The sequence below is a fragment of the Oncorhynchus nerka genome, linkage group LG10 (assembly GCF_034236695.1).
Source record: "Oncorhynchus nerka isolate Pitt River linkage group LG10, Oner_Uvic_2.0, whole genome shotgun sequence".
NCBI lineage: Eukaryota > Metazoa > Chordata > Actinopteri > Salmoniformes > Salmonidae > Oncorhynchus > Oncorhynchus nerka.
This window is the reverse complement of record NC_088405.1, coordinates 48,858,511-48,879,024: the sequence shown is the minus strand read 5'-3', so window position 1 is coordinate 48,879,024 and position 20,514 is coordinate 48,858,511. Positions and strand designations below refer to the sequence as shown.

At 43.1% G+C, this 20,514-nt stretch overlaps 1 protein-coding gene across 1 annotated transcript in view; it reads left to right on the top strand.

Moving 5' to 3' along the window:
* The window catches only part of LOC135573572 (calcium-binding protein 8-like), a 64,761-nt gene extending 44,603 nt beyond the window's left edge, over positions 1–20,158 (top strand). The window contains exon 6 of the mRNA XM_065022837.1: positions 20,031–20,158. Coding sequence (XP_064878909.1) covers positions 20,031–20,158 — 128 coding nt within the window. The remainder of the gene's footprint in view (positions 1–20,030) is intronic.
* The last annotated feature ends 356 nt before the right edge of the window (positions 20,159–20,514 follow it).

Here is a 20,514-nt window from a genome sequence, read left to right as displayed (position 1 = left end):
AGAGGACCTGCAGAGAAGATTGGGAGAAACTCCCTAAATACAGGTGTGCCAAGCTTGTGGTGTCATACCCAAGAAGACCCAAGGCTCTAATTGCTGCCAAAGGTGCTTCAACAAAGTACTACGTAAAGTCTCTGAATACTTATGTAAATGTGATATTTACGTATTTTCAACTATTTCTAAAAACCTGTTTTTGATTCGTCATTATGTGGTATTGTGTGTAGATTGATGAGGGAAAAAAACGATTTGATCAATTTTAGAATAAGCCTGTAACATAACAAATGTGGAAAAAGTCAAAGGGTCTGAATACTTTCTGAATGCACTGTAGCTAGCTAGCTGGCTAGACAGTTGCATACTGCGCTTAATGTTGATTGCTGATGTGCTAATCCATGCCATGGAAATAGCTACTGTATCGATTAGCAAGCTAATCAAACTCCATGTTACATGGAGCTCCCAAGTGGCGCTGCGGTCTCAGGCACTGCATCTCAGTGCTTGAGGCGTCACTACAGACACGCTGGTTCGAATCCAGACGAGTCCCATAGGGTGGCGCAAAACTGGCACAACGTTGTCTGGGTTTGGCTGGTGTAGGCCTTCAATTGTAAATAAGAATTTGTTCTTAACTGACTTGCCTAGTTAAATCATTTTTAAAAAATGTGATTGGGACAATGAAGTGATAGCTAGCCAAATAGCTAGATATTGGATTATAGATTTTGAGTTTTTTTTTTGTTGCATGTTCATCTAGCTGGATAGCTAGATGAATACCATTTACATGTAGCCAGCTGGTAATTATGATGCTAAATGTTTTCTAAATCTAGCTAGTTATCTTCAATCTTGTAGTTTTTGCATTAACATTGTTGGGCTGGAAACAGGTTGAATGTATTTTAGTACAGCTGTAGCAGTCAACAGGCAATAACAACCTATTCATAGCTTGCACCTCTGTCACTCGGTCAAGTCATGCCATTGTTGTGAATGTTCTCAAGCCCCCTTATGTCGGCGGCACCATAGTGGTGCCCTAAAATGGTGATGTCATTCTGGACGGAGGCTAACTACTGTTTCGTCTAAATTACACTATAGTGCCTGGAGATACGATGACATTGCTAAAGTAGTCAAACATTTAGTAGGAAAAAACTTTGCCAGCATTATCGTCAAATTGACTTTGACAACATTGCCATCTTCCTATGCGTCAAAAATAGCTAGCAATGCTAACATTAGCTAGCTAAAATCTGGTGGCCTCCCATCAAAATGATGACAAAAGGTTCTTACTAATGATTTACCTCCTTTTGAATGTCATTGTATTTCCAAGCCACTGTAATGCACTTTTGATTAAATCTTCAACAGTGCTCATTGACGATGCATTGAGTAGAATGCTCAGTCGGAGATCAGTTCGAAACAAACATTCAAAACAATATTGTGACAAAACATGCAACCCATGAAAAGGATACTAATTCATTCATGTTTTAACATATTTTTCTGGAACTTGTCTTTCAGCATAAACCTGCTCTCTGTCACCAGTACAAGGAGATGATCGAGGGGGAACAAGCAATGCTTCAGGTATTTTGTCTTTGTACTTATTTCTTGAACTTGGGGGTCAATAAATGTTATTGCTGGTATGCAAAAGTTTAATGTCTTGTCTATTTGTGTCTGCTTTCCTCCTTTACAGTTTGAATTGTCTGGAGCCTGGTGTTGTTGTGACCAAGGAGCTTCCACTCAGATGGAACCAGGTCAGCTGCTGTGCAATGTTGACTTCCTTCCAGAGATGTGAAAGCATCCCCGGGACTGGACACAACACGGCAAACATATATTTTTGAGAAGATCAGGACTTTTGCAGTGAGAAGGCCATGGATATTACATGCCCTGCTCCAAAGGGCAGGACAGAAATATGCTCTCAGGCTAGATTCCTTTGTTCATATCATATCACTGAAAGGATCTTATGAAATAGGCCTATGTCTAGATAGTATTTTTCCTAATTGTAGGCTAATACCTTTAGCACTTGAAGTTAATAAAGTATTTTAATGTTGAAATATTAATAATATTTTTAAGAAAGACTTCAATGCTTCAGCACATGGCCACATTCACATTTCAATATGAATACTTTGAGATGTTTGGGTCTAAGGCTTTAGAGGGTTTGAACGATGCTAAATGGGTGGAAACAAAGAGCAGCATCGTAGCTGTTCAATGTTAAAGGGTATCTTTATTATACAACAATAGGCCATTTAATACTGTTAATGATTTGCCTAATGGGGGAACTTGGTGAGATAATGTTCAGAGAATTCATTTAGGTCATTTGGTAAAAGTATTCCTTTTATAAATATATGTTTCCCAAGTGTTAGGTTCTAATTTAGAGTAAATAACTCACGGACACTAGAGAAGCTTAACCAAGTTGAATTCTTCTATACATTACACTATCTTCCTCAGTGATATTGTTAGTTTCCAAGATCTCCACCTGTCTCCAATTATCAATGCCTGCCACATGTAATCGCTTCCCTGCACTCAACACATTCCAAGCTTAGTTACACACACTATATGGCTTCCTCCTATAACCCTTCACTTCTGGTGTAGACCCTCAACCTTATCACTCCATCAGTGACATGACTAAGTATATTTTCATATTCTCAGAACCCAACATTCAAAAGGCACTCGCACATCTGAGCAATCTCTTTGTAGGTGCATGGCAACAGTTGAACAAGATGAAGGAAAAAGGAAGCCGCACACTGCTCTTGGTAGTATCACTGATATTTAATAAGCTTACGTATCGGTCTCACCGCCTTCGTCAGAGCTTTTGTGAATTTTTTTAAATTAGCACCCTTATGTAGACCTAGCCCCACCCACATCCATTCCACGCATGGAAAGGGGTTGGAGGCAAAGGAAAAACAAATAAGTGCTACCAAATATAACAACATGCATCTCACAAACACTACAAAAGTGTATAAATAAGACGTTTTAAACACGTACATAAAACCACAATTGGGACACAGCAAGTTTTCATTAATCATTGGGTACATGGTACGAAAAACATCAGAGTAATCTTAAATAGGCACATAATTCATGTTCAAATTCACAACATAACATACATAGGCATTTCATCATTAAGTCCTTTAGGAAATAATGTCTGGTGGGTGAAAATCCCAAAACATTCTCTTTTGCTCAGAGTATTATTAATATCACCTCCCCTGTCTGATATCTTAACTTTCTCTATGCCACAAAATCTAAAGGTAGAAATGTCATGCTTTAGGTCATTAAAATGTACTGTGACTGGATAATCCCTGTCATTTCTCCTGATTGAACTTTTATGTCCACTAATTCTCTGTTTGAGAGAGCGGGAGGTTTTACCGACATAGCAGAGCCCACATGGAAATGTAATAATATAAATAACACGGGTGGTAGAACACGTAATGGTGTCATTTATTTGGAACCGTTTTCCTGTGTGTGGGTGGAAGAAATATTCACACTTCATCATATTGTTGCACTGTGCGCATCCTCTGCATTTATAGCTACCATTTAATAGAGGGCGTAAAAGAGCCTGGCTGATTTTCTTTAGTGGCTGGACGTGAGGCCGAAACGTAAGCCTATTAAATATCAGTGATACTACCAAGAGCAGTGTGCGGTTTCCTTTTTCCTTCATATTCTCAGAACCCAAAGTATTAATGTTGAGCAAGTGTGAAAATCGCTGCAAAATGTTTGAATCCCCTTTCTCCTAAAAGTATTACTTCCCCATGTTTCCTGCAACTGCAGTGTATGATATGCCATTTTGAAGCTCTGAGTCTGTACTTTTATTCAATGTAAAAAATAAAAATAAAATAGATTTTGGAACATAAGAGTGAAAAGAGATGGTGGGTCACAAATGTGTTAACAGGGAATGTAACACCGCCAGGAAAAGCCTGAGGTAACTGTCAAATCAAAAACACAGAAACTCTACAGACCGGAGGGGTATTCCAGAAAGATGGTTTAATAAATTATGGATTTCCTGAACATATCCGGCTTGTTTTAACCAGATGAGAAGTACTCATCTGCTTGCCATTACAGTGTGTGGGTTGTTGTCTTACAGTTGATGTAGCTTGTGTAATTGAGGCTGGTATTATTGTTATTTCACTTTCCATCTCCTTTTGTCTTTCCACTACCATCAAGCAGTAATGATAGACATTTTAGAAGATTCAACATCTACTCTCTGCACAGCTTCCCAGGCAACCACCATATGATACAAAATCAGCTTCCCCAAAGACAGAGTAGGGGGGATATGCTGTGAAGCCTGTGAAGACAGACCGAGGGAGGGGAGGATTGCTTAGGAGACTCTTCTCCAGGTTCATCTCTCTGTAGGTGATTACTTTTTTATGGAAGGTTTGGGAATCGCTTCCTTTTAGGTGGTTGTAGAATTTAACAGCTCTTTTCTGGATTTTGATAATTAGCGGGTATCGGCCTAATTCTGCTCTGCATGCATTATTTGGTGTTTTACGTTGTATATGGAGGATATTTTTGCAGAATTCTGCATGCAGAGTCTCAATTTGGTGTTTGTCCCATATTGTGAATTCTTGGTTGGTGAGCGGACCCAGACCTCACAACCATAAAAGGGCAATGGGTTCTATAACTGATTAAAGTATTTTAAGCCAGATCCTAATTGGTATGTTTAATTTTATGTTCCTTTTGATGGCATAGAAGGCCTTTCTTGCCTTGTCTCTCAGATCGTTCACAGATTTGTGGTAATTACCTGTGGCGCTGATGTTTAGGCCAAGGTATGTATAATTTTTTGTGTGCTCTAGGGCGGTGTCTAGATGGAACTTGTATTTGTGGCCCTGGCGACTGGACCTTTTTTGGAACACCATTATTTCGGTCTTACTGAGATTTACTGTCAGGGCCCAGGTCTGGCAGAATCTGCAGAAGATCTAGGTGCTGCTGTAGGCCCTCCTTGGTTGGTGGCAGAAGCACCAGATCTTCAGCAAAGAGTAGACATTTGACTTCAGATTCTAGTAGGGTGAGGCCGGGTGTTGCAGACTGTTCTAGTGCCCTCACCAATTTGTTGATATATATGTTGAAGAGGGTGGGGCTTAAGCTGCATCCCTGTCTCACCCCACGGCCCTGTGGAAAGAAATTTGTGAATTTTGCACACATTTAACCGCAGACTTGTTATTTGTGTACATGGATTTTATAATGTCTTATGTTTTTCCCTCAACAACACTTGCAATTAATTTGTATAGCAGACCCTCCTGCCAAATTGAGTCGAAGGCTTTTTTTAAATCAACAAAACATGAGAAGACTTTGCCTTTGTTTTGGTTTGTTTGTTTGTCAATTAGGATGTACAGGGTGAATATGTGGTCTGCCGTACAATTATTTGGTAAAAAGCCAATTTGACATTTGCTCAGTAGATTGTTTTTACTGAGGAAATGTACGAGTCTGCTGTTAATGATAATGCAGAGGATTTTCCCATGTTTGCTGTTGACGCATATCCCACAGTAGTATTGGGGTCAAATTTGTCTCCACTTTTGTGGATTGGGGTGATCAGTCCTTGGTCCCAAATATTGAGGAAGATACCAGAGCTAAGGATGATGTTAAAGAGTTTAAGTATAGCCAATTGGAATGTGTTGTTTGTATATGTAATGCTCCGGGTGTCGTGGGTGTGGAGTCAAACGCAGGAGACAGAGAGTGCAATGCTGTGCTCTTTAATTGCACCAACGCACCACAGGGTGCTCACAATAATAACGGCCCCAAAACACAGGGAATGAAAAATGACTACTGAAAAATGCACGACCAGGAACTAACACGTTCCTCTACTACAGAGCCGAAGGTTACAATGAATAATCCCGCACAACAAACAGGCGGGCCGGCTGTCTAAAGAAGCCCAACTAATCATCACAAACAGGTGCTACCAATAAACATACAAGGAGGAAAGGAAAGACAATCAGTGGCAGCTAATAGGCCGGTGACGACGACCGCCGAGCGCCACCCAACCGGGGAAGGGAAGCCATCCTCCGTCGGACTCGTGACAGTATATTTTATCATTTCATTGAGGATACCATCAAATTCCCTGTCTTAGGTCAGTTAGGATCACCACTGTCTGAGATGTTGCTTCAATATTTCCACATAATTTTCCTTCCACATGATGCCATCTATTTTGTGAAGTGCACCAGTCCCTCCTGAGGCAAAGCACCCCGACAACATGATGCTGCCACCCCCGTGCTTCACGGTTGGGTTGGTGTTCTTCGGCTTGTAAGCCTCCCCCTTTTTCCTTCAAACATAACAATGGTCATTATGGCCAAACAGTTATATTTTTGTTTCATTAGAGCAGAGGACATTTCTCCAAAAAGTACGATCTTCGTGCCCATGTGCAGTAGCAAAACGTAGTCTGGCTTTTATTTATGGCAGTTTTGGAGCAGTGGCTTCTTCCTTGCTGAGCAGCCTTTCAGGTTATGTAGATATAGGACTCGTTTTACTATGGATATAGATACTTTTGTACCTGTTTCCTCCAGCAGCTTCACAAGGACCTTTGCTGTTGTTCTGGGATTGATTTGCACTTCTCGCACCAAAGTACGTTCATCTCTAGGAGACACAACTCGTCTCCTTCCTGAGTGGTATGATGGCTACGTGGTCCCATGGTGTTTATACTTGCGAACAATTGTTTGTACAGATGAACGTGGTACCTTCGGGCATTTGGAAATTGCTCCCAAGGATGAACCAGACTTGTGGAGGTCTACAAAAACATTTCTGAGGTCTTGGCTGATTTCTTTTGATTTTCCCATGATGTCAAGCATAGAGGCACTGAGTTTGAAGGTAGGCCTTGAAATACATCCACAGGTACACCTCCAATTGACTCAAATTATGTCAATTATCCTATCAGAAGCTTCTAAAGTCATGACATTTTCCAAGCTGTTTAAAGGCACAGTCAACTTAGTGTATGTAAACTTCTGACCCACTGGAATTGTGATACAGTGAAATATAAGTGAAATAATCTGTCTGTAAACAATTGTTGGAAAATGACTTGTGTCAAGCACAAAGTAGATGTCCTAACCGACTTGCCAAAACTATAGTTTGTTAATTAACAAGAAATTTGTGGAGTGGTTGAAAAACGAGTTTTAATGACTCCAACCTAAGTGTATGTAAACTTCCGACTTCAACTGTATATTGTTTAGATTTTCTACCACCAAGTTTACAAGTTCACTATTACAGTGGAACGTTTTGTCCAGAAGGATGTCTAAAGGGGATTGAATTTGTTGTTGCCTAATTGTTTTTTAGTAGGTTTCCACACTACATTCCTTCCATCTGTAGCATTTCTTAAGACTACTCAGTTCCTTTGGCTTTGATGCCTCATGATTAACTATTGCTCTGTTCAAGTAAACTGATTTTGCTGTGATCTGATAGGGGTGTGTCACGCCCGGACCATGGAGAGCCCTCGGGGTTCTCTATGGTGTTTTAGGTCAGGGCGTGACTCTGGGGTGTTCTAGTCATTATATTTCTATGTTGGTGTTTTAGTATGGTTCCCAATTAGAGGCAGCTGATTATCGTTGTCTCTAAGTTGTCCTTTGTTCCCACCTGTTTTGTGGGATATTGTTTGTGTTAGTGTTTTGAGCAATACGGCTTTCACGTTCGTGGTGTTTATTGTTTTTTGTCGTTTCACTGTGTAATAAAGTATGTGGAACTCAACTCACTCTGCGCCTTGGTCCGTTTCTATCGAAGATCGTGACAGGGTGTCAGTGGGCTGACTGTGAACGCTCTGAGAGACTCTGGGTAGAGATCAGTGATAAAGTAGTATACAGTACTACTGCCAAGAGATGAGCTATAGGTGTTCCTACCATAGGAGTCCCCTCGAAGCCTACCATTGACTACATATCCAGTGTGCGACAGAGCTGCAGGAGGTGTGACCTGTTTTTGTTGGTTATGTTGTCATAGTTGTGCCTAGGGGGGCATATGGGGGAGGGAATGTTTGTCCCCCTGTGTGCTGAGGGTGTCAAGGTCTTGTCCGGTTCTAGCATTTAGGTCGCCACAGACTAGTACATGTCCCTGGGCCTGAAATGATTGATTTACCCCTCCAGGATGGAGAACCTGTCTTCATTAAAGTATGGGGATTATAGTGGGGGGATATAGGTAGCACACAGGAGGACTTTTTTCTGTGTTAAAATCATTTACCTTTTGAATTTCTAGCCAAATGTAAAATGTTCCTGTTTTGAGTGAGTTCTATAGTTCTAGTTCTATATCAAATTAGCATACCCCCTGTCCCTTCCCTGTTTCACACCTGGTAGTTTGGTGGATGAGACTACCAGTTCTCTGTAACCTAGAGGGTCCGTCTCCTCTATACCATGTTTCTTGTAGGATGACAATGTCTGATTTCTTTGATGAAGTCCAGGTTCCTGCTCTTTAGGCCAAAGGCAGATGACCTCAGGCCTTGGATATTCCAGGATGAGATAGTGAAGGCTTTGTGTTTCATAAAGTGTCCAATGTTGTTGGTCGTGTGGTTTGGTCTCAGGCCAGTAAGTGTGAGCAGAGCCTGCTGAGCATCTGGTACATTCCATTAGCTTGGGCTAGTGTAAGAGTGGGGTTTGGGCCTGTTTGCCCGCTCACGCCTGGACGTATGTGTGATTTCCATGTTGAGGCTCTTTTTGTGCGGATGTGGGGTGGGCAGGTGTGGCATAGGTCTGATCTGATGGGGCCTAAATAGAGTGTGGGCGTTGTTCACCTGGGGGGGTGTTGATTGGTTGGGGTGGGGGTGTGGATGTGGCTGGTAGTGTTGTGGCCTGAATATAGGTCCTCTATGTGTAGGTCCGGGGGGGGGGGGGGGGGGGTGATGTGGAGACATATTTGTGCACCTTCAATAGGACGGCGTAGAGGGAAGGATGGCCCAAGCCCAAGTTGGCTAGCCTGTTGGCACCCTACCTCTCCGGGAAGGCCTACTTTGACTTGAATGCCGACCAGGCCGTGAATTATGAGGGACTCAAACATGAAATCCGGAGCCTTTATGGGTTCAGCCTCACACGCCATGTACAACTGGTCCACAACTGGGCCTTTGACTCCACCCTATCAGATGAGTGACCTGGTGCGCCTGACCAGGGGCTGGCTACTGACTGATGTACCGTCCCTCCCGATGATTGACAAGGTCGTCCTGGATCGCTACCTTCAGGCCCTGCCATACGAGATGAAGAAGACGGTGAGCATGCAGAACCCCCAGAGCCTGGAGGAATTGCTGACCGCTGTGCAAACTCACCAGAACACCCAGGACCTGCTGAGAGGGGCCCGGGCGGAGAGAGTGGACCCGGTGATTAGAAGAACTGCACAGAGAGAGGCGAGGGGCTGAAGGGGGTCCAGCCAAGGCCGTGAAGCGGGAGGGTGACCCAAAACGATGACATCGGCAACTGCTGGCCCTAGATCAGAGGCGCTGCTCTGAGTACGGTGAGCCAGGACAAATCGCGTGGAGCTGTCCCGGCCGGGAGGAGACCATGCCATCCACATCCCCCAGCTCTGGGATAACCCAGATGGTGAATTATGTCACCTCCTGTTGGGCGCACACCGAGACGGCACCTCAGATGGTTCCTGTATGAATCGATGGCATATGCACCAGCGCTCTGCTGGACTCCGGCAGCATGGTGACCCTGACCCACCCACAGTGGCTCACACAAGAAGGGAAAGATGAACCGGGGGACAAGGAGGTGACAGTGTCCTGTGTACACGGGGACACAAAGAGGTACCCAACTGTGCCGGTGAGGATAACCACCCCAGATGCGAGTGGGGGCTGTTCTTAACCTTCCCGTGTCCATTCTCCTCGGTCGAGATTGCCCTCTCTTCCAGGCACTGTGGAGGAGGGACCTGGGGAGGCACGCATGCGAGGTAGGAAGGAGAGGAAAAGGACGGTGGCCTGTGCAACCCACCCCCCGCCGCGAGAGGTGTCCACTGGGACCGAGTCGGAGGGAGAAGACCCCTCTCCGGAAAGCGGGCCACCAGGCTCCCCTTTATGGAGGTGGAGGCACCAGATGGACCTCCCAACATGCGAATCCTCACGGGTCAGTTTCCGGATGGCCCAGTTAGAAGACCCCAATCTCCAGAACGCGAGGAGCCAGGTGATTGCGGTGGATGGCGTGCTGTTACTTGGGGTAAGTGAGTGGTGCTACCCCCACTTCGCCATCAAGAATAATTTATTGTATCAGGTAGTAAAGCACAATGGGGAGACGAAGGACTTGTTACTCATACCCAGCCAGTATGTTAGGACTGTCTTGCAGCTTGCCCACACCCACCTGCTTGGGGCACACCTGGGGATGAAGAAAACCAGGGAGCGGATCGGTAACCGATTCCACTAGCCCGTAGTCAAGCGTGCCGTGGTGGACTACTGCCGTAGTTGCCCGGAGTGCCAGATCACAGCAGGGTACTTTTTAGAAACCCTTTGGTTCCCTTGCCAGTTATAGGTGTGCCATTTGAGCAGGTGGTGATGGATCTGGTGGGGCCATTGGTGAAGACTGCGAGGGGACACCAATACATCCTGGTAATCATGGATTACGCCACCAGGTATCCTGACGCAATCCCGTTACGCATGGCGACAGTGAAAGGTATCGCACGGGAGCTCTTCCATTTATTCAGCCGGGTGGGTATCCCACGGGAAATCCTGATGGACCAGGGCACCGCATTCATGTCTCATGTGATGAAAGATGTCTGCAATCTACTACAAATCAAACAGGTGAGGACTAGTGTGTACCATCCACAAACGGACGGGCTAGTTGAACGCTTCAATAAGACCCTAAAGCAGATGCTGAAGAAGGACATCGAGAGAGACGCGAGGAACTGGGACCAGCTGCTAGCCCACCTGATGTTCTCAGTGCGCGAGGAACCCCAAGCACCCACTGGGTTCTCCCCCTTTGAGCTCCTGTATGGCCGTCGACCCCGCAAACTGCTGGATCCAGCCAAGGAGGTCTGGGAGTAGCAGCCTCCCTCCCCCATCACAGCGTAGTAGAACATGAGGGAGAGGATGACGGCGATTTTGCCAGTGGTGAGAGAGTACATGGCTCAGGCGCAACACGCCCAGGAGCGTGTCTACAACCGGGGGACCCAATCACGATAGTTCCACCCAGGTGAGAAGGTCTTGGTGTTGGTGCCTACAACGGAGAGTAAATTCCTGTGGCATGGGCCCTACGACATCGTAGATAGGGGAAGCGATGTCAATTACAAGGTCCATGTGAACTTGCTGAAGAAATGGCACACACGAGAGGCGCTGTGCGCAACGTGGACCCGGCAACAGCAGAGCCCGCCCCCTGTCGAAGTTGCAATGGGGGAAGACCACAGCCCGACCCAATGACAAGAGCTCAGAGTTGGACCAGCAGAATACGGCCGTGTTCTCAGAGGTGCCGGGGCACACGGATCTCGTGGAACATCATATCCACACGTCCGGGAGAAAGTGTGTAAATGGCCATACCGGATACCAGAAGCCCGGAGGGTGGCGGTCCAGCGGGAGGTGATGACAATGCTAGAGATGGGGGTACTGGAGGAGTCCCACAGTGAGTGGTCTTGCCCTATAGTGCTGGTGCCGAAACCTGACAAAACCGTCCGCTTCTGCAATGACTTTCGGGGCCTGAACGAGGTCAGTAAGTCCGACGCCTACCCCATTCCCCGGGTGGATGAACTGATCGACTGCTTGGGGATGGCGAGATATGTCAGCACCTTGGATCTGACGAAGTGGTACTGGCAGGTGCCGCTGGCAGCGGCCACCTGGGAGAAGATGGCCTTCTCCACCCCAGGGGGGCTATACCACTACCGGGTTCTTCCTTTCGGGCTCTACGGGGCAACAGCGAGCTTTCAACAACTCATAGACCATGTCCAGCGGCCACACAGTGAGTACACGGCTGCTTACTTGAATTTTTTAAGAACATGCTGAAAAATGCAGGAGCTTATCTGCTCATGACCTCTTTGTCGCTCTCTTCTTCTCTCCCGCGCCCCATATATCTCTGTAGTTGGTTTCATTTCCTAAGCCTAAGTAATTCACTTTTGGTTCTTTGTATAGTTTTTTTTCAAGCTTACGGACATGAGATGAGTTATTAATTGTGCGAATCAATGAGTCCCCCGCCCCAAGTTGTGTGGCCGGGTGCCTATTAGACTTATGTTAAATGATTTCTCACCTTTTCTCATGATTATTATTTCGGCTTTGCTGGCCCATTGTAGATTACCAATACATTTCTGATCAATAGATACAATTCTGAACATAGTCATTTATAATACTAATGCAGAGGCACCAATAAATTGTCCAGTACACTTATTGTATGCTGTTTGAATGTACATTCCCTTGTGTCTATGCTTCTAAGGTGACTAAGAGGCTTTACTAATTCTTGTGACGAAGTGTATCAGTGAACTGTATTCTGTGATTAGTTACAAAACCATAGAAATGCAATTGTGTATTGCTGCTTTCTGTCAGATATCCAACCGTCACCTTTGTTGACCATGAGAGCATTTTGCAGTGAATATGGGTTGAGGCATACTATTTAGGCTCGGAAGGACGTGGTCCATTGTTTACCTTGTCATCAATGACATGATGCCCATTGTTACTTGGCAACGACCACAAGGGCGTTTCAAAGAGCTGTCAGTCAAGGTGAGCTCGTGAATATAAGCTCCCAGCACACCCAGCCTGTTCTTTCAGGCTCCCTGATAGTTAGAGATGATAAAAGGTACAATTTCTTAAATTATTCTAAATATTATGGGTGATGCTTTGGTCATTCAAATGCTAGGGAGGGAGGGGGCAGGCAGGAGGCAGGATAGGAAGGATTGAGTGAGACAGCAGGAGGAGATGGGTTCAGGGAGAGAGCAGGAGGGGAGGTCGGGTTGAGGGAGAGCGCAGGATGGTTAGGAAGATGGTAACCTCTGGTTAAGCTTCCAATTCTAGTTGTTTCTTCTCTCCCTCCCTTATCCTCTTGACTCTTTCCATGTTTCTCACATCCTCTTATCTCCTCTATTGCGCTTCCCTTTAAAATCTCCTCTCAGACCCTCCCCATCTGCTCTCTTGCTCTCACTTACTGCAATCTCTTCATCTCTCTCTCTATCCTTTCCCTTGCTCAAACTGTCTGTCCTCCATTCTCTCATTAACTCCTTATTTCCTCTTCTCTCTCTCAAATTCAATATGCTTTAATGGCATGAATAACAAGGTCAATGTTGCCAAAGCAAAGTGATACACACAATTCTGGGAAAAAAAAGTGACAACAACAAAACAGTAGCTATAATACAAAAAAATATATATCAAATAAAACAAATACATATCTTACACAAAAATGTTATATATATATATATATGTTAACGTTCAGAATATAATTCCTGAAACAATAAATGATTGGTGGAATTTATATTGTTTATATAGCTACTATTGTTATAATACATAATACATAATAAATAGTACATTTTATGTTTCCTCCCTTAACTTGTGGCAAGCTGTGAGAAATTGTGCATCCATGGGTTGTGTTTTTTTTTATTACCAATTGTAACACATTTATTTTCATTGCACATTGATTTAATAACGTTGTAGGTTCTTCCTCCAATTCCACTTTGGATGAGTTTGAGAAAGAGTCCTTTACGCCAGATGGAATCGAAAGGCTTTTCGAAGTCAATAAAGCAGGCAAATATAAGGGTGTGGAGAGTGTAGATGTGATCAGAGGTTCTTTGTTTTGGTAGGAAGACAATTTGACAAGGGGCGGCAGGGTAGCCTAGTGGTTAGAGTGTTGGACTAGTAACCGGAAGGTTGCAAGTTCAAACCCCCGAGCTGACAAGGTGAAAATCTGTCGTTCTGCCCCTGAACAGGCAGTTAACCCACTGTTCCTAGGCCGTCATTGAAAATAAGAATTTGTTCTTAACTGACTTGCCTGGTTAAATAAAAAATAAATTTAAAAAACTTACAACACTGTTTTTGTTTTAAGGAAGGTCTGTATCCTCCTATTAATTATGCTATAGAAAACAATCCCTAGATTGCTGGTCACTCACATCTCCCTGTTAATTATTATGATCGAATTTGTCTCTACTTTTGAATATGGGTGTTATTATGCCTTTATTTCATATTTCTGGAAAGTATCCTACATTCAGCACTAGGTTGGAGCATATGGCTTCCTGCAGCTTAGGGCTGCTTTTATTTAGCATGTCATTGCAGATACTGTCTGGCCCACAGGCTTTACCGCACTTCAGGGCTTTGATTATCTGTTTCAGCTCAGTTATAGTGATTGGTATATCCAATGGATTTTGTTGGTCTGTAATTGTTGTTTCTAAATTTTGTAATTTATAAACTAATTTGTCTCAGTTAATTTCTGGTATTCTGGATTTTCATACACTTTTTCTAAGTAGTTTTTCCAGGTGTTGCCATTTTGCATGGGAGTGTTTTTCTTGTTATGTGAGGCATTATGTTTCCCCCATAGTTCCCAAAATGAGTTTTGGTTTATTGCCTCTTCAATTTCTTCAAGCTTTTTATATTATTTTTGGGCCAGGTGATATTTTAGATGTCCATCCAGAGGGGTATCCCAGAAAGCTGGATTAGTGACTTAGCGAGATCTGTCAAACCAGAACTTGTGCAAACTCAGACTTTCTGGCTCCAGAAAGAGAGCTTGAAAGAGCCTGAATGCTCTGAAGCAAACCTGCTCCCTTGTAGTTGAACTTGATCTTAGCCTGTCCTGGTGAATAAAAACAGGACTTCTCTGCCAATCAGATTCTTGTTTGTTACTATGGCCTGTCCCTTCTCTGAAAATCCACTTAACATCGGAGCCTGCATTGTTCGCCATGCTTTACAAAGGGAACAATTTATTGGACCTTGAATACATCCTTTAGATAATTCAGAATAATACATTTTTTTGCTATTTCACTCTTACAGTGCATTCAGACCCCTTGACTTTTTCCACATTTTGTTACGTTACAGCCTCATTCTAAAATGGATTTAAAAATAATAATACATCTCATCCATCTACACACAATATGATGTCATGATGAAAAAGCAAACACATGTTCTTTTTTTGCACATTTTTGCAAAACAGCAACTGAAATATAACATTTGCATAAGCATTCAAACACTATATTTAGGATTACAGCCTTGAGTCTTCTTGGGTATGACGCTACAAGCTTGGCACACCTGTATTTGGGGAGTTTCTCCCATTATTCTCTGCAGATCCTCTCAAGCTTTGTCAGGTTGGATGGGGAGTGTCAGGTTCACAGATATTTTAAGGTCTCTCCAGAGAAGTTCTATCGGGTTCAAGTCCGGGCTCTGCCGGACCTCTCAAGGACATTCAGAGACTTCTCCCCAAGCCACTCCTGTGTTGTCTAGGCTGTGTGCTTAGGGTCCTTGTCCTGTTGGAATGTGAACCTTTGCACCGGTCTGAGGTCCTGAGCACTCTGGAGCAGGTTTTCATCAAGGATCTCTCTGTACTTTGCTCTGTTAATCTTTTTCTCGATCCTGACTAGTCTCCCAGTTACTGCCGCTGAAAAACATCCCCACAGCATGATGCTGCCACCACCATGCTTCACCGTGACACTTGGCATTCAGGCCAAAGAGTTCAATCTTGGTTTCATCAAAACAGATAATATTGTTTCTCATGGTCTGAGAGTCCTTCATGTGCCTTTTGGCAAACTCCAAGCAGGCTGTCATGTGCCTTTTAATGAGGAGTGGCTGCTGTCTGGCCACTCTACCATAAAGGCCTTATTGGTGGAGTGCTGCAGATGGTTGTCCTTCTGGAAGGTTCTCCCATCTCCACAGAGGAACTCTGGAGCTCTGTCAGAGTGACCATTGAGTTCTTGGTCACCTCCCTGTCCAAGGCCCTTCTTCCATTTAAGAATGAGGGAGGGGACCTTCTTAGGGACCTTCAATACTGCATAATCTTTTTGGTACCCTTCCCCAGATCCTTGCCTCGACACAATCCTGTGTCTGCACTTTACGGACAATTCCTTTAACCCCATTGCTTGTTTTTTGCTTTGACATGCACTGTCAACTGTGGGACCAAAAATAAACAGGAGTGTGCCTTTCCAAATCATGTCCAATCAATTTAATTTACCACAGTTGTAGAAACATCTCAAGGATGATCAATGGAAACAAGATGCACCTAAGCTCAGTTTTGAGTCTCAAAGTAAAGGGTCTGAATACTTATGTAAATAAGGCATTTCTGTTTTTAAATTAGCTAAAAAATCAAAATACCTGTTTTCGCTTTGTCAATATTGGGGTATTGTGTAAAATAATTTAATCAGTTTCAGAATAAGGCTGTAACGTAACATGTGAAAAAGGGGAAGGTGTCTGAATAGTTTCCGAATGCACTGTATGTCCTGAATACATTTACATTGAAAAATGTTGTCATTTAGCAGATGCTCTTATCCAGAGCGACTTACAGTTAGTGCATTCTTCTTACAAACTTCTTAGTGCTAGGCGTCCCGCTAGCGGGACAACTTCCGGTGAAACTGGAGGGCGCGCAATTCAAATAAATAATCATAACAATTATGGATATTAAACATTTAGGTAGATACAAGTATCTTTTATCAGTTGAAAGCTTAAATTCTTGTTAATCTAACTGCACTGTCCGATATACAGTAGCCACTACAGCGAAATCATGTCATGCGATTGTTTGAGGACGTCGCCCAACATCAAAATATTTTTCCACCGGCACAAGTTTCATAAATTCACAAATAGCGATTAAATATTCACTTACTTTTTGAAAATTATCCTCTGATTTGTCATCCAATGGGTCCCAGATATAACATGTAGTGTCGCTTTGTTAGATAAAATCCTTCTTTATATCCCAAAAAGTCAGTTTAGTTGGCGTCATCTTTTTGAGTAATAACATGCAGAGAAAGGAATCCAAAAATCTACCGCTAAACTTTAAAACAAGTCAAAATACATTTCTATTGACTCCTTGGATAGCCTAAAATGTAATCAAACTATAATATTTCATACGGAAAGAAGTATGTTCAATAGGAAACCGATATTAGCAGGTGCGTCTTGTCTTCATCGTGCGCCCAAAAACGAATTTCCAAGACTTTGTTCTTGTACTAAAACTGTTCTTTCTCATTAGTTTTGGAAGAAACAAGTCTGAAACCTTGAACACAGAGTGTTGACACCCTGAGGAAGCCATAGGAATTGCATGCTGGGAGATATATTTCATTATTTCCCTGTACTTTCCATTGTAAGAGCATGGGCTCTCAAAAAAAAGCTAATTCCGGTAGTTTTTTCTTTGGATTTTCCCCAACAATATCTATTGTGTTATAGTCTCCTACATTATTTTAACATTTCCACAAACGTCAAAGTGTTTTCTTTCCAATGGTACCAATTATATGCATATCCTGGCTTCAGTGGCTCTGACTTAGAATATGTGGATAACTACAAATAACTGGGTGTCTAGTTAGACTGCAAACTCTCTTTCCAGACTCACATTAAGCATCTCCAATCCAAAATTAAATCTAGAATCGGCTTCCTATTTCACAACAAAGCATCCTTCACTCATGCTGCCAAACATACCCTCGTAAAACTGACCATCCTACCGATCCTCGACTTCGGCGATGTCATATATAAAATTGCCTCCAACACTTTACTCAACAAATTAGATGCAGTCTATCACAGTACAATCCGTTTTGTCACCAAAGCCCCATATACTACCCACCACTGCGACCTGTACGCAGTTGGCTGGCCCTCGCTTCATACTCGTCACCAAACCCACTGACTCCAGGTCATCTACAAGTCTCTGCTAGGTAAATCCCCGCCTTATCTCAGCTCACTGGTCACCATAGCAGCACCCACTCGTAGCACGTGCTCCAGCAGGTATATCTCACTGGTCACCCCCAAAGCCAATTCCTCCTTTGGCCGCCTTTCCTTCCAATTCTCTGCTGCCAATGACTGGAACGAACTGCAAAAATCACTCAAACTGGAGACTTATATCTCCCTCACTAACTTTAAGCACCAGCTGTCAGAGCAGCTCACAGATCACTGCACCTGTACATAGCCCATCTGTAAACAGCCCATCCAACTACCTCATCCCTATACTGTATTTATTTATTTATCTTGCTCCTTTGCACCCCAGTATCTCTACTTGCACATTCATCTTCTGCACATCTACCATTCCAGTGTTTAATTGCTATATTCTAATTACTTTGCCACCATGGCCTATTTATTGCCTTAGTAAACTCCCTTATCTTACCTAATTTGCACTCACTGTATATAGACTTCTTTTTTTTCTACCTGGTTAAATAAAGGTAAAATAAAAAACAAAAATAAAGAGATAGATGGGAGGGGTTGAATGGAGCTGAAGGTTGGGACTAAATAACAAGATAAGTACTGTAAAACATATATAGGTTAAGAACTTTTTTGAAAGAGCACAGTTTGAAATATATGGCAAATAGATATCAAACCAGATGGACATCATAAATATTTTACCTTTATTTAACTAGTCAAGTCAGTTAAGAACAAATTCTTATTTTCAATGACGGCCTAGGAACAGTGGGTTTCAGGAGTAAGTTCTTTGTTTCTGGCAATTTTTAGCATGTAATCGAACCCACAAATACAGATACTCCAGATACTCAACTAGTATAAAGATAGCCAGTTGTATTGCTCCCGGAGTCGCCTCTTCACTGTTGACGTTGAGAACATATCCTGTAGCTTAGCATCTGTCTGTCCTGTAGCTTAGCATCCACTTCATCGGACCATTACTGTATTGAGTGTGTCACTGGTACTTCCTGTTTAAGTTTTTGCTTCTAATCAGGAGGATATAATTATGGTCTGATTTGCCAAAGGGAGGGTGAGGGAGGGCCTTGTTTCTATGTGGGGAGTAAAGGTGATCTAGAGTTTTGTTGCCTCTATTTGCACAGGTGTTAAAATTGTGGTAAAACGGATTTCCATTTCCCTGCATTAAAATCACCAGCCACGAGAAACACCACCTCTGGATGTACATTTTCTTGTTTGCTTATGGCCCTATACAGCTCGTTGAGTGCTGTCTTTCTAAAAGCATCGGATTGTGGTGGTAAATAGACAGCTACAAAAAATATAGACTAAAACTCTCCTGGTAAATGGCATGGTCTGCAGCTTATTATGAGCTATTCTAACTCAAGGGAGCAAAAACTTGAGACTTCCTTAACATTAGAGATCGTGCACCAGCTGTTGTTAACAAACAGACACAACCTCCTCCCTTCGTCTTACCCGAGTCTGCCATCCGGATTGAATAACCAGCGAGATGTATATTATCCATGTCCTCTTTCAGCCACGACTCTGAGAAACAGAATATTCTAGTTTTCAGTTCCCGTTGAAACGACTGTTTCGAACGGCGCTCATCCAGTTTGTTCTCTCGTGACTGCATGTTCGGCAATAGAACAAAGGGCAAAGGCAGTTGATTTGCTCGTCAACATCGTCTCGTCAAGTACCATTTCTAGACATAAGCAAAAATCAGTCTCGACGTACTGTTAATTAGGATAGTACAATACACAACGTGCAATTTTGAAATATGGTAGTGCATTAGCAGTTTCCCTTTTGTTAAGACAGTCACTCAATTAGCCAATGTCAGCTAATATTTTATAGATTGCTGGGTAAGTTAGTCTAGCCAGCTTTCTAAACCTTGTAGCAGTCATGGCTGGATTATTGACCTGGCACGCAAGGCAAGTGCCCAGGGGCCCTGACCTCCAGGGGGCCCCAATTGATTTTGTTAGTCACTCTCACTCAGATATCATATGAACATGGCATAAGTCATGGCAGAATGTGTAGAATTGCAAGAAATTCGCTTTAAAACTGCAATATTTTCTTTCCATGCCATGGTAAAATATATATCATTGCAGAATAATTGCTTTAAACTGCAACATTTTATCTAAGCCCCATGGAAAAAGATGTAGAATTGCAGGACATTAACTTTAATTAAAGCTGCACAGTTCTCTGTCCGCAGCCATGAGACAGGCCACTAACATGTTTTGTCCACGAGGTGTACAACCAAATCTTGCTTAGGGCCCCAAAAAACTTTATTTGATTAGATTGTGATGTTAGGCGAGGGGAGGCACATTATCCTCCGATGTAGTAAGCGACTTTTCTTATACTTATTTCTTCTCTTTTTTTCTCTTCTGTCCTCTCCTCTTCTGTCCTCTTCTCCTCTTTCGCTCAGTCCATCCTAAGAAGAAGAACAGACAGACGTGCGTGAGGAAGAGTCTGATCTGTGCCTTCGCCATGGCCTTCATTATCAGCGTCATGCTCATCGCGGCCAATCAGATGCTGCGGAATGGCATGGAGTAGCCAATCACAATGTGAGCCTGGGGAGTGGGCGGAACAGTATTATAACCTCACTTCCTCTCTCTGCAGTAAAAGAAAAAAGGAAGACAGAGCAGCCAGAACCCGAACACATCTGTGAAGGACAACTATATGTTCTTTTAAATAAAGTTTGTTTTGATTTATACCGTAAACAGAAAAGAGGGTGCAAGGCCTGATGAACAACAAAGTAAAACGAAAAGCCATTTTTTTCAAGTCACTAGGAGGACTTGATTAACATAGATAGACTGGAAGGGATGCAAAGCAATTGTTTTATATTTTGTGGGGATTATTCCTTTCATTTCTGTATCAGAGAAGGCCAGACGTTTAAATTAAGATTTCTT